This window comes from Rhinopithecus roxellana, chromosome 2 (genome assembly GCF_007565055.1).
Source record: "Rhinopithecus roxellana isolate Shanxi Qingling chromosome 2, ASM756505v1, whole genome shotgun sequence".
Lineage (NCBI taxonomy): Eukaryota > Metazoa > Chordata > Mammalia > Primates > Cercopithecidae > Rhinopithecus > Rhinopithecus roxellana.
Window position 1 is genome coordinate 76,370,927 of NC_044550.1, and position 27,163 is coordinate 76,398,089.

The following is a 27,163-nucleotide window of genomic DNA, read 5'->3' on the forward strand; positions in this document are numbered from 1 at the left end:
TGGCACAATCTTGGCTCACTACAACCTCTGTCTACGGGGTTCAAGTGATTCTCCTGCCTCAGCCTCCTGAACAGCTGGTTTAAAGGTGCCCAGCACCACGCTCAGCTAATTTTTGTATTTTTAGTAGAGATGGGGTTTCGCCATGTTGGCCAGGTGGGTCTCGAACTCCTGACCTCATGATCCACCCTCCCAAAGTGTTGGGATTACAGGCATGAGCCACCGCGCCCAGCCTGTTTTTTACTTTTATGTTTTAGAGATGGGAGTCTCACTGTGTTACCCAGGCTGGAGTGCAGCGGTGCAACTATAGCTCACTGCAGACTTGAACTCCTGGGCTCCAGAGATCCTTCAGCCTCAGCCTCCTGAGTAGCAGCAAGTAGAGGTGTACACAACCACACCCACAATTTTTTTTTTTTTTTTTTTTTTTCGGAGACAGGAGGTCTCACTCTGTTGCCCAGACTGGAGTGCAGTTTTGCGATTTCGGCTCACTGCAAACTCTACCTCCCTGGTTCAAGCAATTCTCCCACCTTAGCCTCCGGAGTATCTGGGATTACAGGCGTGGGCCATCACACCAGGCTAATTTTTGTATTTTTTGGTAGAGATGGGGTTTCACCATGTTGGCCAGGTTGGTCTCAAATTCCTGGCCTCAAGCAGTCCTTCTGCCTTGGCCTCCCAAAGCATTGGGATTACAGGCATGAGCCACCACACCCAGGTACTACTGTGTGATTTTAATATCCGATGTTTTTTCTTCTATTACAAAAGTATCTTTACATACTTATCTTACCCTAAGCCATTGAAATTGTTCCATTTTAAGTTGTACTGACAAAGGATCCAAATTTACAGTTTCTGCTCAGCTGTGTAGCAAAGTATTAATGAAAGCGTTACATGTTCACACTTTGAGGCCACGTGGCAGTGACTCCAAGGATAAAATGAACTGTCAAAAAACAGGGCTGCATAATCCATCCATTTTTCCCAACAGCAGAATCTCCTCCAATTATCAATTCTGGAGATTCTGGGGTTATTCAATTAATAAGAGTAGCACATACTTCAGTCACATGAGGACACTCTCAAAATACAAGCTGAAAATACAAAACTCCTTATAACGATATCAAGAGCCAACAATGATTTTTAAAATTTAAGTGGGGCAGAACTGTGTGTAATTGGTGAAATGTTCAAGTTAACAATCCTTACACACAAAATCTCTCACTTCACTGACTTAATTCATTATTTGCTGAATAAACAATAAACTTCCAGTCAGTAGTCAAGAGTTGGCAATCTAGCTGGTAGGACATAACATATAATCATGAAACAGCAAAAACAGTATTCAAAGATTTAATTAGCAATACCCCAAAAAGTGTGTTAGACTTAGCGTAAAGAATTTCTGCATAAAGAATTTCTGATGTAGCTTACCAAGATCTAAACTAAAAAGTCCACAATACAAAAAAGAACAGGGGTGCAATGATGCTGAGTTTTTTCACCATCCTTGAAATTCTCCCATTAACCACAGCTTTCAGTTTTCAACTGCTCTTCGTCCTTAAATCTTCAGATTCCCTCCTTTGAATGGGATAGGTAGAGTAGATTAGAAGAAATATATTCCGAGGCTAATAGTCTCTGGATGATTAACCTTCATGAAAATAACCTCACAGATAAGTAATTAGGATTTTTCACCCATTTCTATAAACTTGGTAAGTAAACTTTTTTTCTAGCGAACATAATTTGGTATATTAGTGACTGTAGAAAGTCTTTCTACAGCAACAGAAATTACTCTATCTCAAGGCTGTTGCAAATTCCCGGCAACTCCGGGCATGTTTAAGGTCTACCACTCATCTGTTCTGACTACATTTTCTTTTTTTTGCGGGGGGGACGGAGTCTCGCTCTGTCACCCAGGCTGGAGTGCTGTGGCCGGATCTCAGCTCACTGCAAGCTCCGCCTCCCGGGTTCCCGCCATTCTCCTGCCTCAGCCTCCCGGGTAGCTGGGACTACAGGCGCCGCCACCTCGCCCGGCTAGTTTTTTGTAGTTTTTAGTAGAGACGGGGTTTCACCGTGTTAGCCAGGATGGTCTCGGCCTCCCAAAGTGCTGGGATTACAGGCTTGAGCCACCGCGCCCGGCCTGACTACATTTTCATCTCATCTGATGGAATAAGCAGCTCATCTCCTTTCCTGTAATTTTTAGTGCTCAATTGTCCCCCTCACTTTAGTTAAGGCCTGCCATGTCCTCCTCTCCGACAGTCCTTGACTTTGCCAATGGCATATTCATCTGCTCAAACAGATGTCACTGCAAAACAAAACAAACTTTTAACAAAAAGCAATCTGTTTGCATATTTGGGACCTTTTGTATGACAATATAGGACGTTTCCTCAGAAGAATTCACGGAGATTCTTTAAGGTTGGGGGTTTAATCTATTGATATTTTCCTTAGGTAGACAAAGACAACCTCTAAGTGCGCTCAGTTAATCTTTAACCGCTACATTATCGTCACGCAGGCACTAAGACACAACTAGGGCATAATGAGTTTTATTTCCACCAGAGGCGCCTAGTGACTCCCAGGTTCAATGCTCCCAGGTGGCCGACATGTGATGTGCTCTACTTTTTGGGCTGGGGACATTAACCCAACAAACTGCGGTCACAAGGATCACGCGGATATTCTTGGGGACTTGGGGGATGCCTAGCGAAATGCGCTGTGCCTACGCCTCCAACTCTCGCCTGCTCTCCGGTGGGCGGCCTCGAACTCCAGCCTGCTCTCCGGCAGCCCACAGCAATGCGCCTGCCGAGACCTTAGACTTCAAAACTCAGTGCGGCTCAGAGCTCGCCTCCAAGTGCGCCCCGCACCAGGCAGGCTTTCGGCGATGACTCGCGTCCCACCCATCTAGCCCTGGCCGCCGTCCCAACTCCCGCAGTTCACAGAGGCGGCGGCGGTGGTGAGGGCAGCCGATGCCACATCCCCAGCGGCAAGCTGAGGGAACCTGCCTCCTCTCCGGGGCAACCAAACGATACATCGGTGCCGGAACCGACCCGACGCTGGAGCCCGGCGACATCCTTACCGTCGCTCTCCAGGCACACGCCCCCGTCAAAGGCGGCTCTGCGGCCCTCTCGCGAGAAAGCGCCCATGGTCCCTCCTTCCTCTCAGCTGTCTGTCTCTCCCCGCCCCCGGAGTGATTGCGCGGCTTCCTCCAGAGGGCGGGAACGTCGGACGTGGCGGGGCTGGGTCAGCCCGGGCGTTGGGCCTGGGGCGCTCGGCTCAGCTTCTCGGCAGGCTGGCTTTCCGCGCCGCTGTAAAGCCCCTGACAGGCCCCACGCCTGCCCAGGTAGACCGGCGCCAGCCCGAGTGACGCGTGGCGTGTGGCCGCGAGCAGGCGGCTCAGTGCGGCGGGGTGGGCGGGCGCCACACCTGTGCGGGCGAGGGTGGGGTGGGAAGGTGCGCAGGCGCGCTCGGGGCTGGTGGGCGGTGGCTCCTGGGAAGTTGCGCAGCCGAACTGGCCGGCTGGGCGCGCGAGCTCGAGGTGGTGTAATCTCTCAGCCTTTCTGTGTCTCCTTTCCTCTGCCTCAGTTTGGGGCGGGTCGGGGGAATGGCTGAGGAGATGGAGTCGTCGCTCGAGGCAAGCTTTTCGTCCAGCGGGGCGGTGTCAGGGGCCTCCGGGTTTTTGCCTCCTGCCCGCTCCCGCATCTTCAAGATAATCGTGATCGGCGACTCCAATGTGGGCAAGACGTGCCTGACCTACCGCTTCTGCGCTGGCCGCTTCCCTGACCGCACCGAGGCCACGATAGGGGTGGATTTCCGAGAACGAGCGGTGGAGATTGATGGGGAGCGGATCAAGGTGAGCGGATGGGGAACTGTTGGGGAGGACGGGATGACAGGTGTCCCAGTCCCACCGTGGGCTGGTCGCTGGCCCTGTCTGTGCACGGTGTGTGTGTGCTCCATTTTTTTCTCATGCTGATGAGATTGGAGTTGGGGATTGGAAGGATTCATATACAGCAAACTTCTGAGACACTGTTTTTCAGACTTCAGTGTGCATGCGATTTCCTTGGGGATCTAGTTGTTGAAAATGCAGGTTATGATTTGATAATCTCGCGGATGATGCAGGTGCAGCTAGTCCGTGGACCACACTTTGAGTTCAAGGGTGTAGGGTTTATCTACCGACCCATTGACTGTGTGTCATGTGCTGGGAGTCAGTGAAATATGAACGAAGGAAAAACGACGTTTCGCTAGCATGGAAAATTCATTTAATCTGTAATAGTTATTAAACATTCATTTGAGCAGTGCCTTAGGTATTGTGGAAGTAAAGCTCATTGCCTTTGAGGAAATACTTAGGTATTCTCTTGCGTACAGTTTTGCTATAGTAGTTTCTGTATGATACTGATTTTAGAAAAATCTATTTTCCTGCAGAAATATTCTATATGTGATAGTTCCTACCCAGGTTGCCAAAAGCATTTCTCACGATGCCACCTCAGACACGCTTCTAATTCTTTATTCCCTTTAAGTCGTTATTGATGGTCCCTGGTACTGGGGACAGTGAGTGACAGTAATAGTGGAGAAGGTAGTATAGGCCCCAGGGCAGGTTTGAGGTTCTGAGGGGTTGGAATGTAACAGTGAAATGAGGATCAATGACAAGGCTTAGGACTCTTGATGGTATAAACCTTAGACACACCTTCATAGCAAGCCACCACTAAATGCCACCTGTTGATGCCACTCCTTAAAACATAGGTGGAACTACCCTGCCTTATACCACTGCTTTAAATCAGAGATCATCTTTACCTCAGTCTCTTGGTGGGGAGTGGTGGGAGAACAGGCTTGCTTCAGACATTCCTACCCTCGTATCTTTGAGGCAAGAACAATTTATTTTTCAGTTCCCTAATCATCGACCCCCACCCCATTGGGTCTGCTAATGATGGTAGAGGTGAAGTAAGCAGGGTTAAAAGAAATTAACCTTTTTTTGGTGCTTTTGTCTTTTAATTTTTCACATTAGTATTTCATGTCCCATATGAGCCCTCAGTGGTGGTTTTGGGGGTGCTTTGTATTAGGGAGTTTAGAAAGATTTGTATACTTGCAGAAGAAAAGATAGAATAAAAGGCTAAATATTTTTCAGCAGAATTAGGTTTGGCCCAGAAGCCTTTGGGGTGAAAAATAATGGAGCTTCTGAAGTTCGAAGGGAGTTCAGTTTGGGAGAAGCAGGAATCTGGGAAGTACGTGGGCTTTGGAGCCCAACTAACCTGGATTCAAATCTTAACCTACGAAAGGGTAGGAATGGGCTATGTGTCCTTACTAGGGTGACAAACTTTGCCCAAGACTGTCTAGGTTTTGAAACTGGGTCTCACATCCCGGGGACTCCCTGTATTGAGCACACCAAAATAGTTGGTCACCGTGGACCTTAGGCAGATTCTTTAACCTCTCAGAGTCTGTTTTTTTCTTCTGAAAAACTGGGATCATAATACCTTATTAGGCTGCTGTGAGGATCAGATGAGGGCATATATGAAGCACCTGGTTCATAGTTGGTACCTTTAAAAAGATTCTTTGTCTTTCCTGGTGGCTTAACATTATTTTTCCTATTTGCCATCATTAGTTCTGCAGTTGTGCACCCAAAATTGAAAGCAGAGGTAGTGGAGGGCATAGGTAGACAGCTAAGGGGAGAGAAATTTCAGAAACAAAACAAAAACAAAAACGCAAGTAGGAAATTCTTTCAAAAGTGGAGAGAATGAGGGTGTTGGGATTTGAGGAGGAGTTGGGATTTGAGGGCCGTTTATCTGTTCCTGGGTTGCCGTTTATACTTAAAGATCACAGATGAATCAGGTGCAAATTTAAGAGATAATAGTATTGAAAAAATACAAAGCATGTGCAGTGTATAAAGTCAATTACCTAACTACTGAAGTGAGTGCTGGCAGTGATAAATAAGACAGAACCACAGGTATGACAAATCTGGGAGCACAGAGTTGATAATTCTGGTTGGGAAGAGCAAGGAGAAAATATTTTTGGGGGGATTATTTCTACCGAACTTTAGCCTAACCTGTTATATTGATGTGGACTTGGATACTGAGATTGTTTTTCTTCTAAGGCCCTAGCCATTGATTTGTGCCACCAATGGTGAGACTTGAGAGAGATTTTTATTGTGGTTGAAATGACTACAGACATGTTCTGAGGTTTCTATAGTAGGAAAAGATATAACTATGTTGGGCATTTTTTTTTAAAACCACGAGCTTAATTTTTTTTAGTGCCCTTTTTTTCTAAAACTGAAAAGTGATATAAAGAGCTTTATTCTGTGTGCTGCTTCTGCTGCTTTTCTGTTAACCTGTAATACATCTTAAGTGCTGCTGAAATGTTCGTATTATGTCTTTGGAAAATTGTAGCCAGATCCAAAATGACATTTTTCCTAGTTTTTCATCTTAAAGCTGGAAAGGTCTATGTCACTTTACTAGTAAAATGCCATTCTAGACATTATTTGTTTGATAAAAATGAGATATTGTGTTAAATGTTTTGATAATCGTGGACTAGAAAATTTTCAGAAAGCATGACTTAACGACAGTGCCCTTTCAGAATCCGTTAAAATGTTTTATGCAATGTAAGAAAGCCTATATCTGCTAATCCATTCCTAAGCAATACATGCGTGTAATTGAAAGAGGAAAATCTTGTTTGCGAAATTTCGGAAGTCGAATAAAATTATAAAATTAAATTCCTGAAATAAAAATACATTAGGCTTTTAAATTGAGACTCCTAACTCTAATCCTTATGCTCCTTCCTTGTGTGTGTATCCCCTTCATGACTAATTGTATTCCTTTTGCACAGTCATTTTCCAGTGACAGACACACACCAACCTATTCAAGCCTGGTGTTGTATTTAATCCAGCCTCCCATTAGAGGTCAGCAGTTCCTACTTGAACATTTTAGTCACTTACTTTTTTGTAGCAGTGGAAATGAAATGTTCCCATGTTAAGTGCAATTTAGTTAATATTAACATATTAACTAAAGGAAAATAATCAGGACCTCTCCCCACACTGGTAAAACAAATATTTAATGAGTAGTTGCTGGAAAGAAGACATTTTGATAAGCGCAGAGAATTATGATACAGTACAAGGGTTAGCAAACTATGCTTGAGAGTCAAAAATGGTCTGTTGCCTGTTTTTACATGGCCACAATCTAAGAATGATTTTTCACATTTTTTAATGTTTAGGGAAAATATCATAAGATTTCATGACACATGAAAATCATATGAAATTCAAAATTCACCTAGGTTGTACTGCTGTAATCCTTCTTATCCTTGTAGTGTCACCCCTCTCCTTTGCTCTCTGAGTCCAATTGGTTTTCCACCTGCACACTTTCTGTTAATTGTCTTGTCTTCAACATTCTAGTTCAAGTCCTTTTTTTAACCTCTCTTTGAACTGTTGGAGCAGCTTAACAGTTGAAGCAGCTCACCTGTTCTCCCGGTCCTCAATCTATTTTGTACATTGTTGCCGAAATGCCAGATGAATGTTGTGCTTCAAAGAGATTTATCTCCCCTAACTCAAGCGCCCTGGGTGGTTCCCCATTATATTATAAAATTCCAGCTGAGTGTTGTGGCGTGTGCCTGTAGTCCCAGCTGAGGTGGGAACATTGCTTGAGGCCAGGAGTTCAAGGGTACAGAGCACTATGAACGAGCCACTCCAACAGAGCCTGTCTCTGTCCCCCCCCTCCCCTTTAACACTTTTATTTTAGGTTCGGGGGTACATGTGCAGGTTTGTTGTATAGTTAAATTCATGTCACAGGGCTTTGGTGTACAGATTATTTTGTCACCCACATATTAAGCATAGTACCAATAGGTATTTTTTCTGATCTTCCTCCTCCCACCTTCCACCCTTCAGGAGGCTCCAGTGTGTGTTGTTCCCGCCTTTGTGTCCATGCAGTATTTGGTTTTCTGTTCCTGCATTAGTTTGCTTAGGATAATAGCCTCCAGCTCCATGTTGCTGCAAAGGACATGATCTTGTTCTTTTTATGGTTGCGTAGTGTTCCATGGTATGTATATACCACATTGTCTTTATCCCGTCTGCCATTGATGGGCATTTAGGCTGATTCCATGTCTTTGCTATTGTAGATAGTACTGTAATGAACATACGTGTGTAGATGTCTTTATGGCAGAATGATTTATGTTCCTTTGAGTATATACCCAATAATGGGATTGCTGGGGCAAATGATAATTCTGTTTTTAGCTCTTTGAGGAATCACGCCACTTTCCGCAGGGGATGAACTAATTTACACTCCCACCAGCAGTGTTGTCTTTTCTCTGCAACTTTGCCAGCATATGTTATTTTTTGACTTTTTAATAATAGCCATTCTGACTGGTGTGAGATAGTATCTCATTGTGGTTTTGATTTACATTTCTTTAATGATTAGTGATGTTGAGCATTTTTTCATATGCTTTTTGGCCACAGGTATGTCTTGTTTTGAAATGTGTCTGTTCATGTCCTTTGCCCCCTTCTTAATGGGGTTGTTTCTATTAGGAACAGATCCCATCTCAAAAACAAAAACAAAAACAAAAAAACTTGCAGCCAGCCGGATTCCAGTGGCTCACACCTGTAATCCCAGCACTTTGGGAGGCCAAAGATCACTTGAGCCCAGAAATTCAAGACCAGCCTGGGCAACTTAGTGAAGCCCCATCTTCACCAAAAATTTAAAAAAATTAGTCAAGTGCAGTGGCATGCACTTGTAGTCTGAGCTGCTCAGGAGGCTGAGACAGGAGGATTGCTTGAGCCCAGGAGTCGGAGGCTGCAGTAAGCCATGATCACACCATTGCACTCCAGCCTGGGCAAGAGAATGAGACACTGTCTCTTAAGAAAAAAAAAGTCTTCTCACACCTTCACTCTACTTCCTTCTGTGAACTCTTTTAGCACCTTACCTGAACGTTTAGATGATCTCTGTCTCATTTCGTACGTACCTGTTTACCTCCCTTACTAAGTTTTATTCAGGGCAGAATCCATGTCTGGTAATTTCACAGACTTCTTCCAATGTCTAGTTCAGTTCTTTTTTTTTTCTTTTGAGACAAAGTCTTCCTTTGTTGCCCAGGCTGGAGTGCAGTGGCATGGTCTCAGCTCACTGCAACCTCCGCCTCCTGGGTTCAAGCGATTCTCCTGCCTCAGCCTCCCAAGTAGCTGGGATTACAGGCACCTGCCACCACACCTGGTTAATTTTTTGTATTTTTAGTAGAGACAGAGTTTCACCGTGTTGGCCAGTCTGGTCTAGAACTCCTGACCTCGTGATCCACCTGCCTCGGCCTCCCAAAGTGCTGGGATTACAGGTGTGAGCCACTGCGCCCAACCTAGTTCAGTTCTTAAACCACGTAGTAAGTATTCAGGGAAAAGTGTTGAATATATAGAGGCAGAGAGATCAGTTGGTAGGGTGCTCTGGAAATCCAGAATTGAGGTGACAGGGGAAAATAAAGGGGTGATAAAAGAGGTATTTTGAAGATAAAGCCAAAGGCTTCAGTAACTGGCTTTTGGTGATGAGAAAGAAGAGGACTAGATGAGTGAGGTTGAGTCTGGGTGATGGGAGGTAGGTAGTGGAGCTAAGGGAGACTACGTGAAACATTGAATTTGGACGGATTCTGTAACATTGTGTTTTAGTCATGTGTTTATTAAGATGGTCCTATATTCAAATGGAAATATCTGATTGGCAGCTACAAATATAGGATTGGCACACAGGAGAAATAATTATGCACATGAAGTTGAAGTTTGGAAGCACAGATAGAACAAAATGTAGCTAACATGCCTAGAGAGAAGAGTAGAAATTTTGTTAAACTTTTTTATAGCATGATGAAGATGACATTCAGTGAATGCTGTATAAATATAAAGTATCAATTAGGTTACTTATCCTAATTTTTGTTCTGTGTTGATCTTCATTAAAAGTAAATTAATGTTTATAAGTCAAAAAATATTTTATATGAAATCACCTTGTACCCTACCTTAAAACAGAATCAAATTGATACTTTATTTCTTAAAATGTGGTGTTGGTGGTTGGAGAGATACCAAATTGATTCTCTCTTGATTTGATTTGATATGCATTGAAATTCAGTGAATAAGAATGAGCAATTAAGGTATCTTAAGAATGCTCAGGAATTTTGTGATCTCGTAGCTCAGAAACTTTTGGGCAGTTGGGTTTGGTCTGAAAAAGACTTTGAATTGCTAGGATTTGGTCCTGGGGCTGGCATGGTGTAAGTAATATACATTTTCACAGACCCAGGCCTTCCTACTATCTGAAGGATCCCAGGAACCAGGTCAGAATTCCTATTGTTCTTCCACCCTGATTTCAGAAGCCTATGATTCTCTTCTATCACTTCTTATGAAGATGGCAGCATTGGTGTGTACATTCAGAGGTGTTGAGAAGAGAGAGAATTACTTACTTCTCTGGAATCAGTGGTCAAGATCTCTTGCTTTGGAGACTGTGTGAGGACTCTAAGAAAATTAGTTTAAGCAAAATGTAATTTATTGTTTCACATAACTAAAAAGCCTAGAAGTAAATTTCTCTGTCTGCCAGTTCCAACTACAGTCCTACATGCCCATTTCCTGAACTATGGTAGTGACAGGGAGTGGGGGGTGTGATGCTCTGATTGTTCAGACGTAGGTCACACGCCCTCTCTGGGAGCCAGTGGTTCATGTGAATGAAAAGCAGGAGAGGGCTGATTCCCAAGGAAAACAGGGTGCTATTAATAGAAGGGAGAATGAGGGTTAGGCTGGAGAAACAACATGCATTCTCTACAGAATCAGGTAGTCTAGGTTTAAATTCTGGCCTTAAGACTTACTCATTTTGTGGCCTTGGTTGAATTACTTAAACCTCAATTTCCTCATCTGAAGATTGGGTAATTATTACATAGGGTTGTATATATTAAAATAAGAGCATGTAAAGAATTTAGCAGAGTTCCTGGAGTATACTTGGAATGTGCTAAGCCCCAAATCAGTATTAATAGTTTAAGAGTAAATGCTTATTCCTTCAGGAGAGAGATGGCAATGGGGGGGAAAAAGTGAAAGAATAGGGAGAGAGGATGGATAACCGAGATTACTGTTCCAAATTGTATTTTTTTCCTCTAAGGCAATAACTAATTGGAAAAAAAAAAAAAAAAAAAGATGAGCCCATAATGTTGCAGAAGTTAGCCCAGGTTTTAAGATTAAAACAGCCTCTTGAAAGGCTAAGTGACTGGATCAAAGTTATACAAGTTGGTAACTGTACTGGGAATACAGGTCTTGACTCTGTGTCCTTTCTCTCACCGCTTGCTCTCTTCCTTATCACCATTATTATTCTGTAATTAATCTTTCATTTAAAAAAAATTTTTCACCGGACGTGGTGGCTCATGCCTGTCATCGCTTGAACCTGGGAGGCAGAGGTTGCAATGAGCTAACATCGTGCTACTGCACTCCAGCCTGGGTGACAAAGTAAGACTCCATCTCAAAAAAAAAAAAACAATTCATATATACGTATACTTCCTTTGTATAATACTTCATAAATCTCTAAATTCCAATATCAAGTTTTAACAAAAATGGCAACCTAGCTACTGCTAAATCCTAATAGTAGATTGTTGTTCATGACTGCTCTTTTGGTAGTTTTATTATCCAAAATGAGAAATGATCTGACTTTAAATTGATTTAATACTCTTTTTGCTTGACTTAAAATGTTAAAGGTTTTAATCCAAATTTTCCATCCCTAATTAGCGGTCAAATTTCCTTCTCCCCTATTTCTTCAAAGAACACATTTTTTTTTCTTTCACATGAAAGATCATCTATATAAGAACAACATAAGAGCTTCTGTTAACATTTTAAGTTGTAAAACAACATCATAACTGGTATTAGCAACATCTCAAGAGAACTCTTTTTGCTTTTTGTATGTGGAGTAGAAATTTGTGCGTCTGGTGTACAGAATCAAATGGCAAATCTTTGAAATAAATTTTAGCGGCCGGGCGCGGTGGCTCAACCCTGTAATCCCAGCACTTTGGGAGGCCGAGACGGGCGGATCACGAGGTCAGGAGATCGAGACCATCCTGGCTAACATGGTGAAACCCCGTCTCTACTAAAAATACAAAAAACTAGCCGGGCGAGGTGGCGGGCGCCTGTAGTCCCAGCTACTCAGGAGGCTGAGGCAGGAGAATGGCGTGAACCCGGGAGGCGGAGCTTGCAGTGAGCTGAGATCCGGCCACTGCACTCCAGCCTGGGTGACAGAGCGAGACTCCGTCTCAAAAAAAAAAAAAAAAAAAAAAAAAAAAAAAAAAAAAAAAAAAAAGAAATAAATTTTAGCTTTCTGGAATCTCTCTCAACCTCTACTGGGTCTGAGTGCTGTTTATTCATGTATTGGTCTGTGTTCACTTAAACCCTGTTAAAATTTTAAAATAAATAAATATTAGCTTCCTCAGAAGACAAGTAACAAAGTTTTGTGACTATTTGAAAGGAATCCTGCCTTTGAAATGAAGAATTTGGGCCAGGCGCCATGGCTCACGCATGTAATCTCAGCACTTTGGGAGGCCGATCAGATGAGCCCAGGAATTCGAGACCATCCTGGGCAACATGGAGAAATCCCATCTCTACAAAAAACACAAAAATTAGCTGGGTGTGGTGACACACTCCTGCTGTCCCAGCTACTCGGGAGGCTGAGGTGGGAGGATTACTTGAGCACGGGAGGTGGAGGTTGCAGTGAGCCAAGATTGTGCTGACTGTACTCCAGCCTGGGCGAGGGGGAGACCCTGTCGTAAAAAATAATAATAAATATATTTTTTGAGATGGAGTCTCTGTCGCGCAGGCTGGAGTACAGTGGCGCAATGTTGGTTCACCACAACCTCTGCCTCCCAGGTTCAAGCGATTCTCCTGCCTCATCCTCCCCAGTAGCTGGGATTAAAGGCGTGTGCCACCAAGCCTGGCTAATTTTTTTGTATTTTTAGTAGAAATAGGGTTTCACCATGTTGGCCAGGCTGGTCTTGAACTCCTGACCTCAAGTGATCCACCCACCTCAGCCTCCCAAAGTGCTGGGATGACAGGCATGAGCCACCGCGCCTGGCCAAGTATATATTATGTTGTCTTTATAATGTTTAAAATGGGAATAAGATTGGTGTGAGCACATATTAGCCATTTTTCCTAAGATATTTAAGTATTAAATTGGGAAAAATTTCTCTGAAAATATTTCCTAATTTAACATTTACCAGATGAAAGCCTCTCACTTCCTTGGGTCCAAAAGTGTCATTTTCTCTTCTTTTTTAAACATCATGAACCATTCCACTCATAGCTAAGCCTCAAGAGTTTTCTAGGCTTTGCTTTTTGCCTACTGTCTGTCTGTCTCCTTCAAAGTTTTCTCTAGCCTTTTATGACCAACAGTTTTTAATCAGTTGTCCTGTCCTGTAATGGCTGGGTCTCTTGCTGCTCCTTTCCTGTCTCCTCATCTCAGTGTGCAGGCCTGGAAGGCAGCAGGCAGCAGTAGCCCTAAGCCTTCCCATCATTTAGTTATTCCGTGGGAGAAATTTTGAAGCTTTTTAAATATTCCTTTGTAAATGCCTCATCAATTATTAGTTACTTTTATGGCTCTCCAGTAAAGTGTAAAGAGTTATTTCAGGCTGGGCATGATGGCTCATGACTATAATCCCAAAGCTTTGGAAGGCCAAGGCAGGAGGATCACTTGAGCCCAGGAGTTTGAGACCAGCCTGAGCAACCTAGTGCGACCCCCCGGCCCAGTCTCTACAAAAAATTAAAAGCATAGCTGGGCCTGGTGACACTCCCCTGTGGTCCCAGCTACTTGGGAGGCTGAGGCAGGAAGATTGAGCCTGGTAGGTGGAGGCTGCAATGATCCATGATTGTGCCACTGCATTCCAGCCTGGGGGAGCTGAGTGAGACACCGTCTCAAAAAAATAAAGATAAAAAAGGGGTAATTTCATACCTCTCTGTTCTGGAAGACTTGATATGATTAGAAAGCATAGAATTTTGAACAGGATTGATGGGAAGAGGAATTTTTTTTTGTTTTTGTTTTATTTATTATACTTTACATTCTAGGGTACATGTGCACAATGTGCAGGTTTGTTACATACGTATACATGTGCCATGTTGGTGTGCTGCACCCATTAATTCATCATTTACATTAGGTATTTCTCCTAATGCTATCCCTCCCCCCTCCCCCCACCCCACGACAGACCCCGGTGTGTGATGTTCCCCACCCTGTGTCCAAGTGTTCTCATTGTTCAGTTCCCACCTATGAGTGAGAACATGTGGTGTTTGGTTTTCTGTCCTTGCAATAGTTTGCTCTGAATGATGGTTTCATTCAGCTTCATCCATGTCCCTACAAAGGACATGAACTCATCCTTTTTTATGGCTGCATAGTATTCCATGGTGTATATGTGCCACATTTTCTTAATCCAGTCTATCATTGATGGACATTTGGGTTGGTTCCAAGTCTTTGCTATTGTGAATAGTGCCGCAATAAACATATGTGTGCATGTGTCTTTATAGTGTAGCATGGTTTATAATTCTTTGAGGGTATACCCGGTAATAGGATGGCTGGGTCAGATGGTATTTCTAGTTCTGGATCCTTGAGGAGTGACCACACTGTCTTCCACAATGGTTGAACTAGTTTATAGTCCCACCAACAGTGTAAAAGTGTTCCTGTTTCTCCACATCCTTTCCAGCATCTCGTTTCCTGACTTTTTAATGATCGCCATTCTAACTGGTGTGAGATGGTATCTCATTGTGGTTTTGATTTGCATTTCTGTGATGGCCAGTGATGATGAACATTTTTTCATGTGTCTGTTGGCTGCTTAAATGTCTTCTTTTGAGAAGTGTCTGTTCATATCCTTCGCCCACTTTTTGATGGGGTTGTTTGATTTTTTCTTGTAAATTTGTTTCTTTGTAGATTCTGGATATTAGCCCTTTGTCAGATGGGTAGATTGCAAAAATTTTCTCCCATTCTGCAAGTTGCCTTTTCACTCTCATGGTAGTTTCTTTTGCTGTGCAGAATCTCTTTAGTTTAATTAGATCCCATTGGTCTATTTTGGCTTTTGCTTTGGTGTTTTAGTCATGAAGTCCTTGCCCATGCCTATGTCCTGAATGGTATTGCTTAGGTTTTCTTCTAGGGTTTTTATGGTTTTAGGTCTAACATTTAAGTCTTTAATCCGTCTTGAATTAACTTTTGTGTAAGGAGTAAGGAAAGGATCCAGTTTCAGCTTTCTATATATGGCTAGCCAGTTTTCCCAGCACCATTTATTAAATAGGGAATAGGAAGAGGAATATTGTTTAGTCAGTCTCATCTAAAAACAAAGGGTTTTCTTAAGGTTAAAACTTCTTCTTTTTTTTTTGGAGACAAGGTCTCACTCTGTCGCCCAGGCTAGAGTGCAGTGGCACGATTATGGCTCACTACAGCCTTAATCTCCTGGGCTCAAGTGATCCTCCCACCTCAGCCTCCCAAGTAACTGGAAGCACAGGTGCATGCCACCACTCCCAGCTAACTTTTTTTTTTTTTTTTTTAAAGAGACAGAGTCTTACTGGTAGAAACAAAGTAGAGACAAGGTCTCACTGTGTTGCCCAAGCTGGTAGAGACAGGATCTCAGTGTGTTTCCCAAGCTGGTTTCAAACTCCGGAGCTCAAGTAATCCTCCCACCTCAAGCTCCCTAAGTGCTGGGATTACAAGTGTGAGTAATTGCGCCCGGCCTGGGGTTAACATTTGTCATTACTGCTTACATTTCTTGAGGACATCCACAGTTCTTTGAGGCAGGTCTAAATTCTGTGTAATCATTTTTTTTTTTTAAGTTTGTTTTTATAAATGACATGCATGTCTGTTAAGGAAAATAGAAAAGTAGAAATAAAGGGAGAAATCACCTTGGAGACAACCATTGTTAATATTTTGGTATATTTCCTTTTTGTGTGCTTTTTATTTTTTATCTTGTGAATATAATTTGCTTAAAACATTGTAAGTCATTTTTCATTGATGAAGTGGTGCTTGAACATCTGAGTTACAGAAAATGTTATTAAAAGAGAAAAAAATCAGCTCTAGTTCCCTTGGATAGCTTTTATATAGGTCATCCAATTTATTACCAAAATATCTTTCTAAATGCTAAATATAGAATTTCAAGGGTCTTTTCCTTTTTTTGTTTTCTGTTTGTTTGTTTGTTTTTTGTTTTTGAGACATAGTCTTGTTCTGTCACCCAGGCTGGAGTGCAGTGACGTGATCTCAGCTCACTGCAACCTCCACCTCCCGGGTTCAAGCGAATCTTGTGCCTCAGACTCCCAAGTAGCTGGGACTACAGGCACATGCACCATGCCCTGCTAATTTTTTGTATTGTTGGTAGAGACGGGGTTTCACCCTGTTGACCAGGCTGGTCTTAAGGAACTCCTGAACTCAGGCAGTCTGCCCGCCTCAGCCTCCCAAAGCGCTGGGATTACAGGCGTGAGCCACCATGCCTGGTCTCAGGTATATTTTATTTGCAGATATTTTCTCCCATTCTGTGAGTTGTCTCTTCACTTTGATAGTGTCCTTAGAAGCACAAACTTTTTTTTTTTTTTTGAGACAGGGTCTTGCTCTGTCACCCAGACTGCAGTGCAGTGGCATGATCTCAGCTCACTGCAGCCTCTGTCTCCTAGGCTCAAGTGATTCTCCCACCTCAACCTCTCGAGTAGCTGGGACCACAGACACCTGCCACCACACCTGGCTGATTTTTGTATTATTAGTAGAGATGGGGTTTCACCATGTTGGCCAGGCTGGCCATGAACTCCTGGACTCATGTGATCTGCCTGCCTTGGCCTTCCAAAGTGCTGGAATTACAGGGACGAGCCACTGTGCCTGGCTCTCCGCCCACCCCCAGGAATTTTTTTTTTTTTTTTTAAGAGACAGGGTCTCCCTATGTTGTTCAGACTGGTTTTTGTTTTGTTTTGTTTTGTTTGTTTTTTTAATGAAACAACATTTTGATTTCATTTTTAAAACTTTTAAAAAAGTTTTTGTGGATACATAATAGGTGTATATATTTATTGGGTACATTATATGTTTTGATACAGGCATGCAATGTGAAATAAGCCCGTCATGGAGAATGGAGTATTCATTCCCTCAAGTATTTATCCTTTGAGTTACAAACAATTCAAGTCAGATGCAGTGGGTCATGCCTGTAATCCCAGCACTTTGGGAGGCTGAAGCAGGCAGGTTGCTTGAGCTGAGGAGTTTAGACCAGCTGGCCAACATGGCAAAAACCCATCTCTACAAAAAAATAAAAAAATTAGCTGGGTATGTTGGCTTGCACCTGTAGTCCCAGCTACTCAGGTGATTGAGGCAGGAGGATTCCTTGAGCCCAGGAGGTCGAGGCAGCAGTGAGCTGAGATCGTGCTGCTGCACTCCAGCTTAGGCAATAGAGCAATGTCCTGTCTCAAAAAAAAAAAAAAAAAACAATTACATTATTTAAGTTATTAAAAAATATACAATTATTATTGACTATAGTCACCCTATTGCCTATCAAATAGTAGGTCTTATTCATACTTTCTATTTTTTTTGTACCTATTAACCATCCCCATCTCCCCTACTGTGAAACCCCACTACCCTTCCCAGCCTCTGGTAACCATCTGTCTACTCTCTATGTTCATGAAGTCAGTTGATTTGATTTTTAGATCCCACAAATAAGTGAGAACATGTGATGTTTGTCTTTCTCTGTCTGGCTTATTTCATTTAACATAATGATCTCCAGTTCCATCTATGATGTTGGAAATGACTGGATCTCATTCTTTTTTTATGGCTGACTAGTACTCCATCATGCATATGTACCACATTTTCTTTATATATTCATCTGTTGATGGACATTTAGGTTGGTTCCAGATCTTAGCTGTTATAAATAGTGCTGCAAAAAACATAAGAGTCTAGATATCTCTTTGATATACTAATTTCCTTTCTTTGTGGTATATACCCAGCAGTGGGATTGCTGGATCATATTGTAGCTCCATTTTGAGTTTTTTGAGGAACCTCCAAACTGTTCTCCATAGTGGTTGTACTAATTTACATTCCCACCAACAGTGTAGGAGGATTCCCTTTTCTCTACATCCTCCCCAGCATTTGTTATTGCCTGTCTTTTAGATACAAGCCATTGTAACTGGAATGAGATGATATCTCATGGTAGTTTTGATTTGTATCTCTCTGATGATTGTTGATGTTGAGCACCTTCTCATATACTTGTTTGCCATTTGTATGTCTTCTTTTGAGAAATGTCTGTTCAAATCTTTTGTGCATTTTTTATTAGATTATTAGATTTTTTTGCTATAGAATTTGAGCTCCTAATATATTCTGGTTATCAATCCCTTATCAGAGGGGTAGTTTGCAAATATTTTCTTCCATTCTGTGGGTTGTCTCTTCACTTTTTTATTTACTTTGCTGCGCAGCAGCTTTTTAACTTATGATTCCACTGTCCATGTTAGCTTTGGTTGTCTGTGCTTGTGGAGTAATGCTAAAGAACTCTTTGCCCAGACCAGTGTCCTGAAGATTTTCCCCAGTATTTTCTTGTAGTAGTTTCATAGTTTGAGGTCTTAGGTTTAAGCCTTTAATGCATTTTGATTTGATTTTTGTATATGGCGACAGATAGGGGTCTAGTTTCATTCTTTTACATGTGAATACCCAGTTTTGCCAGCACCATTTATTGAAGAGACTGTCTTTTCCCCAGTGTGTTCTTGGCAACTTTGTCAAAAATTAGTTCACTGTAGGTGTGTGGATTTGTGTCTGCATTCTCTATTCTGTTGCATTGGTCTACATGTCTGTTTTTATGCCAGTATTGTGCTGTTTTGGTTACTACAGATCTGATGTACAATTTGAAGGTAGGTAATGTGATTCCTCCAGTTTTGTTCTTTTTGCTTAGGAGAGTTTGAGTTATTGTGGGTCTTTTGTGGTTCCATATAAATTTTTGGATTGTTTTTTCTATTTCTGTGAAGAATGTCACTGGTATTTTAATAGAGATTGCATTGAGTCTGTAAATTAATCTGGTACTATGGACATTTTTTAACAATATTGATTTTTCCAATCCATTGACATGGGATATTTTTCCATATTTGTGTGTACGCTTTAATTTCTTTCATCAATGTTTTATAGTTTTCATTGTAGAGATCTTTAACTTCTTGGTTAATCCATAGGTATTTTATTTTACTTCTGTTATTTTGTTATTTGTTTTCTGGTTGTTTTATAGTCTTCCTTCCTTCTTTCTTTCCTTCCTGTCTTCCTCGAGTGAAGGTAATTTTCTCTGGTGATATGATTTAGTTTCTTGCTTTTTATTATTTGTGTATCCATTGTATGTTTTTTGGCTTGAGGTTACCATGATGCTTGCAAATACTATCTTATAACCCATTATTTTAACCTGATGTATTAGTCCATTTTTGTGGTGCTGATAAAGACCTGAGACTGGGCAATTTAAAAAAGAAACAAGTTTATTGGACTTACAGTTCCATGTGGCTGGGGAGGCCTTTACAATCAAGGCAGAAAGTGAAAGCCATGTCTCACATGGCAGCAGACAAGAGAAGAGAGCTGGTGCAGGGAACTCCCCTTTTTAAAACCATCAGATCTCTTGAGACTTACTCGCTGTCATGACAACAGCACAGGAAATACTTGCCCCCATGATTCAGTTACTTCCCACAGGGTCCCTCCCACAACACATGGGAATTCAAGTTGAGATTTGGGTGGGGACACAGTCAAACCATATCACCTGATAAAAGGTTAACACTCTTTATATAAACAAACAAAAAACTAATAGAAACTGTGTGCCTTAACTTCATCCTTCCCACTTTTTAACTTTTTCTTGTTTTTGTTTATATCTTATTGTATTGATTATGTCTTGAAAAGTCATCATAGTTATTATTTTTGATTGGTTCATCATTTAGTCTTTCTACTTAGGATAAGAGTAGTTTACACGCCACAGTTACAGTGTTACAATATTCTGTGTTTTTCTGTGTACTTATTATTACCAGTGAATTTTGTATCTTTGGGTGATTATATATTGCTCGTTAATGTCCTTTTCTTTCTGATTGAAGTGCTGCCTTTAGCATTTCTTGTAGCAGAGGTCTGGTATTGATGAAACCCCTCAGCTTTTGTTTGTCTGGGAAAGTCTTTATTTCTTCTTCATGTTTGAATGATATTTTTGCCAGATATACTATTCTAGGGTAAAAGGTTTTTTTCTTCAGCAGTTGGAAATATATCATGCCAGTCTGTCCTGGCCTGTGAGGTTTCCATTGAAACATCTGCTACCAGACCTATTGGAGCTCCATTGTATGTTATTTGTTTCTTTTCTCTTGCTGCTTTTAGGATCCTTTCTTTATTCTTGACCTTTGGGGGTTTGATTATTAAATGCCTTCAGGTAGTCTTCTTTGGGTTAAATCTGTTTGGCTTTCTATAACTTTCTTATACTTGAATTTTGATATCTTCTTCTAGGTTTGGGAAGTTTTTTGTATTATCCCTTTGAATAAACTTTCTATCTCTGTCTCTTTCTCTACCTTCTCTTTAAGGCCAGTAGCTCTTAGATTTGCCCTTTTGAGGCCATTTTCTAGATCCTGTAGGCATGCTTCCTTGTTTTTTATTCTTTTTTCTTTTGTCTCTTCTGTGTATTTTCAATTAGCCTGTCTTCAAGCTTGCTTGTTCTTTCTTCTGCTTAATCAGTTCTTCTGTTAAAGGACTCTGATGCATTCTTCAAGAATCTCTTCGTTGAATTTATCTGGTAGTGTTCTGAATTCCTTCTCTGTGTTATCTTGAGTTTCTTCAAAACAGCTATTTTGAATCCTCTTCTGAAAGGTCACATATGTGTTTCTCCAGGATTGGTCCCTGGTGCCTTATTTAGTTTATTTGGTGAGGTCATGTTTTCCTAGATGATGTTGATGCTAGTAGATATTCTTCTGTGTCTGGACAATGAAGGGTTAGGTCTTCACTGTCTGGGCTTATTTGTAGCTGTCCTTCTTGGGAAGGCTTTTCAGGCATTTGAAAGGACTTAAGTGTCATGATCTAAGCTGTATCTGCCTTAGGTGTTACCCTAAGCCCAGTAACACTGTGGTCCTTGAAGACTTGTAGAGGTACCACCTTGATGGTCTTAGACAACATCCAGGAGAATTCTCAACCAGGCAGAGATGCTTGCTCCCTTCCCTTTCTTCCAAACATACAGAGTCTCTCTTTCTCTCTCTCTGTTCTAAGCCACCTAATACTGAGAGTGGAGTGACATAAGCACCCCTGTGACCACCACCACTATGACTGCACTAGGTCAAAGTCCCCTTTACTTTTGCCTCTGCACTAGGTCTAGACTGCACTAGACCTGAAGCCAGCATAGCACTGTGTCTCACCCAAGGCCTGCTGTAACCACTCCCTTGCTACTGCCTGTGTTCACTCAAGGCCCTAGGACTCTACAATCAGCAGGTGGCAAAGCCAGCCAGGCCTGTGTCCATCTCTTCAGCGTGGCAAGTCTTAGATTGGTCAAGAAGTGCCTTCCACTAGAGTTAAAAATCTTAGAGGTCCACTTGGTGTTCTGTTGTACTGTGGCTGAGCTGGCACTCAAACTGCATGTCACAATCCTTCCCACTCTTCCCTCCCCTTTCCAAGGAGAGGAGCTTCCCACTTGTAGCCACTGCCACCCTAGGCCATGAGGAGTACTGCCAGACTACCACCAGTGTTCCCTTAAGGTCCAAGGGCTCTTAAGTCAGGTTGTCATGAATGCTGCCTGGCCTGGGCCTTACCCTTCAGAGTAGTGGGGTCCCCTCTGGCCCAGGGCAGGTCCAAAAATGCTGTCCAAGAGTCAAATCCTGAAATCTGGGACCCCACAGCCCCCCCGTGGCCATGCTGGTACTTAAGGTACAAGACAAAGTCCCCTTTACTTTTGCCTCTGCTTTTCTCAAGCAGGAGTTTTGCCCTATAGCCACCACAGCTAATTACGTGCTGAGTCTCACTTGCAGTCAGCAAGTCTCAGAGGTTCACCCAAGGCTGTCAATATAGTGCCTGGGTATGGCTGCTGGTTTTTCAGGGCCCAGGGGCTCTTCATTTGGCAGTGATGAATGCTGCCAGGATTGGGTTTTTTCCTTCAAGGCAGCAGGTTCCCTTCTGCCCAAGATGTACTTAGAAATGTCATCTAGGAGCTAAGGCCTGGAATGAGGACCTCACAACTGACCAGTGCTCTATCCTGCTATGGCTGAGCTGGTATCTAATATCAAGACAGTGTCGTCCCCACTCTTCCCTCTCCTGTCCTGTCCTCTCATCTCCTCTCCTCTCCTCCTCAAATGGAAGGAAGTGGTCTTTTTTGGAGCTGTGAGCTGTGCAGCCTGGGGTTAGGGAAGGGGTGATGGCAGCACTCCCTTGGCTACCCCAGCTGGAGTCTTAGTATGTCTCCTGCCTGCCTCAGGCCACTGTCTCTAGGCCTAGTTTAGCACTAAGACTTGCCTCAGAATTGCAATGCTTGTGGCCTAGACTGCCTTTCAAGTTTACTTGGAGACACAGAGGGCAAGGTTTGTGGGAACTCATGTTTGGACTGCTGGGATTGGTGGTTCCCCTTTGGCTGGGGCTGGGTTAAATGTTCCCTCTGTGGGTAGACATCAGCTGAGTTTGGTCCGGTTTTCCTTTTTGCTCCAACAGGACAGAACTGAGTTCAGTGTCTCACAGTTGCTGTGTTCTCTTTTTCCCAGTGCCCAGAGAAGCTCTCTGTACCACACTGCTGCTGCTGGGGGTGCAGGGAGTAGGTGTTGGCAATTCAGGACTGTTTTTTCTATCTCTTCAGTTCCTTTTTTATCAATATGAAGTTAAAACTAGGTACTATGAGTGCTCACCTGATTTTTGGTTCTCATGAAGTTTTTTTTTTTTTTTTTTTTTTTTTTTTCCTGTGTAGATAGTACTAACTTGGTGTCCTTGCTGGGGAGTTGGGGGCATGATAGGTGGAGCTTTCTATTCTGCCATCTTGCTCCACCCTCCAATTTTATTTGTTCAGGCTGGTCTTAAACTCCTGAGTTCAGGTGACCCTGATGCCTTGGACTCCCAAAGTACTGAGCCACTACACCTGGCTGCACAAATATTTTTAATTTTGATGAAGTCCAGTTTATTTTTTTCTTTGGTTGCTTGTGCTTTAGATATCATATCTAAGAAACCATTGCCTAATCCAGGGTTACAAAGAATTAAAGTTTTAGCTCTTAAATTTAGGTCTTTGATCCATTTTGAGTTAAGTTTTTATATATGGTGTGAGGTAGGGATCCAGCCTCATTTTTTGCATGTTGTCCAGCACCATTTATTGAAATGACTAATCTTTCCTGCTGTTGCATTGTTTTGGTAATCTTGTTAAAAATCAGTTGACTATAGATACATGGGTTCATTTCTGGATCCACAGTTCTGTTCCATTGATTTATGTGTTTAATCTTAGGCCAGTTTCACAGTCTTGATTACTGTAGCTTTGTAGTAAGTTTTGACATCTATAGTTTTAAGCATTTTAATTGTATGTTGAGTATTTTTATTCTTGCTTTTTTTCTAGCCTTCTTAAATTTTCAAGGGGGCCTGGATTTCATAGACATACACATACATGTATGTTTGTTTGGAGGCTGGATCTCATAACAACATCTTTCCTAGGTTTAATATTTTAAATTAGACTAGTGAAAGGTAAAGAGGAGTATATAGTAACCAAATTTACAGAAACTAAATGCTTAACATGTTAACACCTGTTATGTTTTTCTCAACATTTTAAAATAAAATTTTGAGGTATAATTTTATTTAAACAAATTGGATTTACAGAAATTTAGAAAATCCTGTATTGAAATATTTGTTCTGACACTTGTATTATAATTTATGAGGTAACTGGTTTCATGAAGTCTGGATCCCATAGGTAACACTGAAAAGACATTATGGAAGGGAGAAATCAAAATATTTTAAGTGAAGAGATAATAAAGACAGTGCAAGATGATTACATTTCTTGATATGTATAATTAGAATGAGATTTTCAGTTTTCTTCTTTTTCTTCCCATTTTTAGATCCAGCTATGGGACACAGCAGGACAAGAACGATTCAGAAAGAGCATGGTTCAGCACTACTACAGAAATGTACATGCTGTTGTCTTCGTGTATGATATGACCAACATGGCTAGTTTTCATAGCCTACCGTCTTGGATAGAAGAATGCAAGCAACATTTGCTAGCCAATGATATACCACGGATTCTTGTTGGAAATAAATGTGATTTGAGAAGTGCCATTCAGGTACCCACAGACTTGGCACAAAAATTTGCTGACACACACAGTATGCCTTTGTTTGAAACGTCTGCTAAAAACCCCAATGATAATGACCACGTGGAAGCTATATTTATGACCTTGGCTCATAAGCTTAAGAGCCACAAACCATTAATGCTTAGTCAACCCCCTGATAATGAAATTATCCTGAAGTCCGAACCAAAGCCTGCAACAACGTGCTGGTGCTAAATAACAGTCTTTATTGTATTATCTAATTTTGGCTAAAGAAATACTTTTCAAGTATGACAGTAATAAGTCATAAGATTTAATCTCAACTGTAATGGGTCATCTTGACACTTTGCTGTTTGTCATTGTCACGCTTTTGTATTTTGTATCTACTTAAGTTTGTCACTGTGACAACACAGGAAAAGTTGGTTTTCAGGTGAGATTGAAAATGAAGCAAAGATAGGATGAATCTGAACATCTGTCCATCTAGAGCCCAATGAAGGAAGCTTCAAACGAGAACATGATGGAATGTAAAGAATCAGTAACCGTTCCATGTTGTGTTCCTAGGATTGGATTAAAATATTAAAGGTTTAGCACACACCTAATAGTATGTCCTTTAAATGGGAAGTGTTCTTAATAGGGTAACAACTGGTATTTGCCTCTCCCCGGAGTACCTTTTTTGTTTTTTGGTAGAGACAGGGTCTTGCTATGTTTCCCAGGCTGGCCTTGAGCTCCCGGGCTCAAGCAATCCTCCCACCTCAGCCTCCCCAGTGACTGGGACTGTACTCACCACTGCATCTGGCCTTTCTTTGTTTTACTAACATATTTAGTTTTGTTATTATTGATATGTTTTAGAGCTAACACTTTAGTTCCAGTGGGATAAGAAGGCACAGAATATTTCCTGGTTCCCAGTCCATAAAGAATGACTTTTCCAAGAGTTCTAGATGTTTGATTTTCTAATATTTATCAGATCTACAGAAATCATTGTTATTTTTAAAAGAGTTACTTGAATTGCTTTCTTTTTTTTTTTTTTTTTTTTTTTTTTTTTTTGAGACGGAGTCTCACTGTCTCCAGGCTGGAGTGCAGTGGCACGATTTCGGCTCACTGCAACCTCCACCTCCCAGGTTCAAGTGATTCTCCTGCCTCAGCCTCCCGGGTAGCTGGGACTACAGGCATGTGCTACCACGCCCAGCTAAATTTTGTATTTTTAGTATAGACAGGGTTTCACCATGTTGATCAGGATGTTCTCAATCTCTTGACCTCATGATCCACCCACCTCAGCTTCCCAAAGTGCTGGGATTACAGGTGTGAGCCACCATACCCGGTCGAATTGCTTTCTTACTAAATCCTATTAAAATATGCAAAAATAAGTCAGATTTTAAGGCAAATAAAGTGACATAGGTGCTTTATATTTTATTTTGGTATATTTAAACAGTGTAAAACTAACTGAAAGCATATGAAGAGTTGTAACTTGGGGGAAAATAGGTAAACATAGCTTCTAGCTAACACAGGAGACCTATTCTTACTTGGCCTTTAGTAATTTCAAGCAGTGTATCTGGTATGGTATCTCTTGCTCTCCCTTCAACTCCAATAAATTTAATTACTAAGTGCCAAGTTAACAAATGAATTTGCATTTGGATTGTAGCTGTGAAGGCACAACTCTAATTGCTATTAGTCTACATATATTTCTGTAATAGTATTGTGTTGTATCAATTTTTAAGATATCTAAATTTTATGGTCACAAGAAGCTGTTCCTCCTCAGTATGAAAAATAAATTAGATATTGAAAAATGTCTGTCCTTCAGTGATGGAAATAATATTTCAAAAAGTTTTTTAACCTACTTTTATTTTGAATTTAAGTCTTTGCACATAAAATATAGCAAGCTTACATATTAAACTATTTACGTAAATGGAATGTAAGCCATGACTTTTAACCAAAGTGTTCACATTCACTAATTTTGATAGATTGCTGTCCTTAATAATTTTGGAGGAAATTAAGCCAAAAGATTATTGTACTTAAAGTATTTTCAGAATGTGGGAAATCAATTAAAAATTTAATCTAATCTAGTTTAAGATTTTTGTTTAATCATCATGGTGGTCCTAACTGGATAATTTAAATATAAAGACAAGGTAATTCTATTAAATGAACTAACTGAAAATAATAATTATAGGAAGTGATTATTCCATTTTAAGTATTAGAACTCAAATTGGCTTTATTTGCATTTAGGGAGATCATTTTACTTAATCATGCTGGAATTAAAAATTAAAAATTGTTTTACTTGTATGGAAATTAACCTTGATTTATAACTATTTTTGTAATAAAACAGTGACAGCTGTAGTAACTGTGATACTGTGATGGATGTAACAACTTTTTTTTTTAAGAAGGGAATCTGTTTATTGCTTTTCAAAATATTTTCTAAAGTTGGGGAAGAAAGTTTATAGACTTTCCAAGCACATTTATGGTTTTTTTATTACTGTTATTATGGTTTTAAAAAGAGTAACTTTGTTTCTTTTTGTAAGGAATTAGTAGTATCCTTCACAGTTCTGTGAAAGGACTTATTTTTTAACTTTAATATTTATTAGTTTTAAAATATTTGTATCTTATTTGTAACAATTTGTTTTAATTTTTTATATGTATGTTTTTATTTTTAAAAAGAACCTACAAGTTGAATGGGGATAAAGCTTTCAATATCTTAAAATATTTATAAAACAGTTCATTGACTGTTGCAGATCACTTCCAAAATGATAGCTATCTAACAACCAATTATTAATTTTTAAGGAACAAATCACACATTTTAAAAATCTGCAGAATTTATTTAAACTATGACCTTTAATTGAAAATAATTAAAATATCAGACATGTTTTGGAAAAGTCTTAATTTGAGAACACCAAAGGAAACTACCCCAGATTCTAATGTAGTTAGCTATTAATAACAATGCATTATTGAAAGTATATTGCAAATACATGTTTCCTCATGAAATCTAAAGTTAAATAATTTTGTTGTGGAATAGTGTCACTGTTATATTTCCCCCATGAAGTTCAATAAACCAGCTTAGCCACAAAG

The 27,163-nt window shown here is 41.0% G+C and overlaps 1 protein-coding gene across 2 annotated transcripts; it reads left to right on the forward strand.

Annotated features, from left to right (window-relative positions):
• Positions 1-2,258: 2,258 nt before the first annotated feature.
• Positions 2,259-27,163, forward strand: RAB33B (RAB33B, member RAS oncogene family). Of its 2 annotated transcripts, XM_010353474.2 has the most exons (3): positions 3,166-3,301; positions 3,544-3,811; positions 23,903-27,163. In XM_010353474.2, the coding sequence occupies exons 2-3, from the start codon at positions 3,563-3,565 to the stop codon at positions 24,341-24,343; spliced, it is 690 nt and encodes a 229-aa protein (XP_010351776.1). In that variant the 5' UTR covers positions 3,166-3,301; positions 3,544-3,562; the 3' UTR covers positions 24,344-27,163. The 2 variants fall into 2 exon arrangements, with proteins under 2 accessions (XP_010351775.1, XP_010351776.1); XM_010353473.2 differs by having other exon boundaries at positions 2,259-3,811.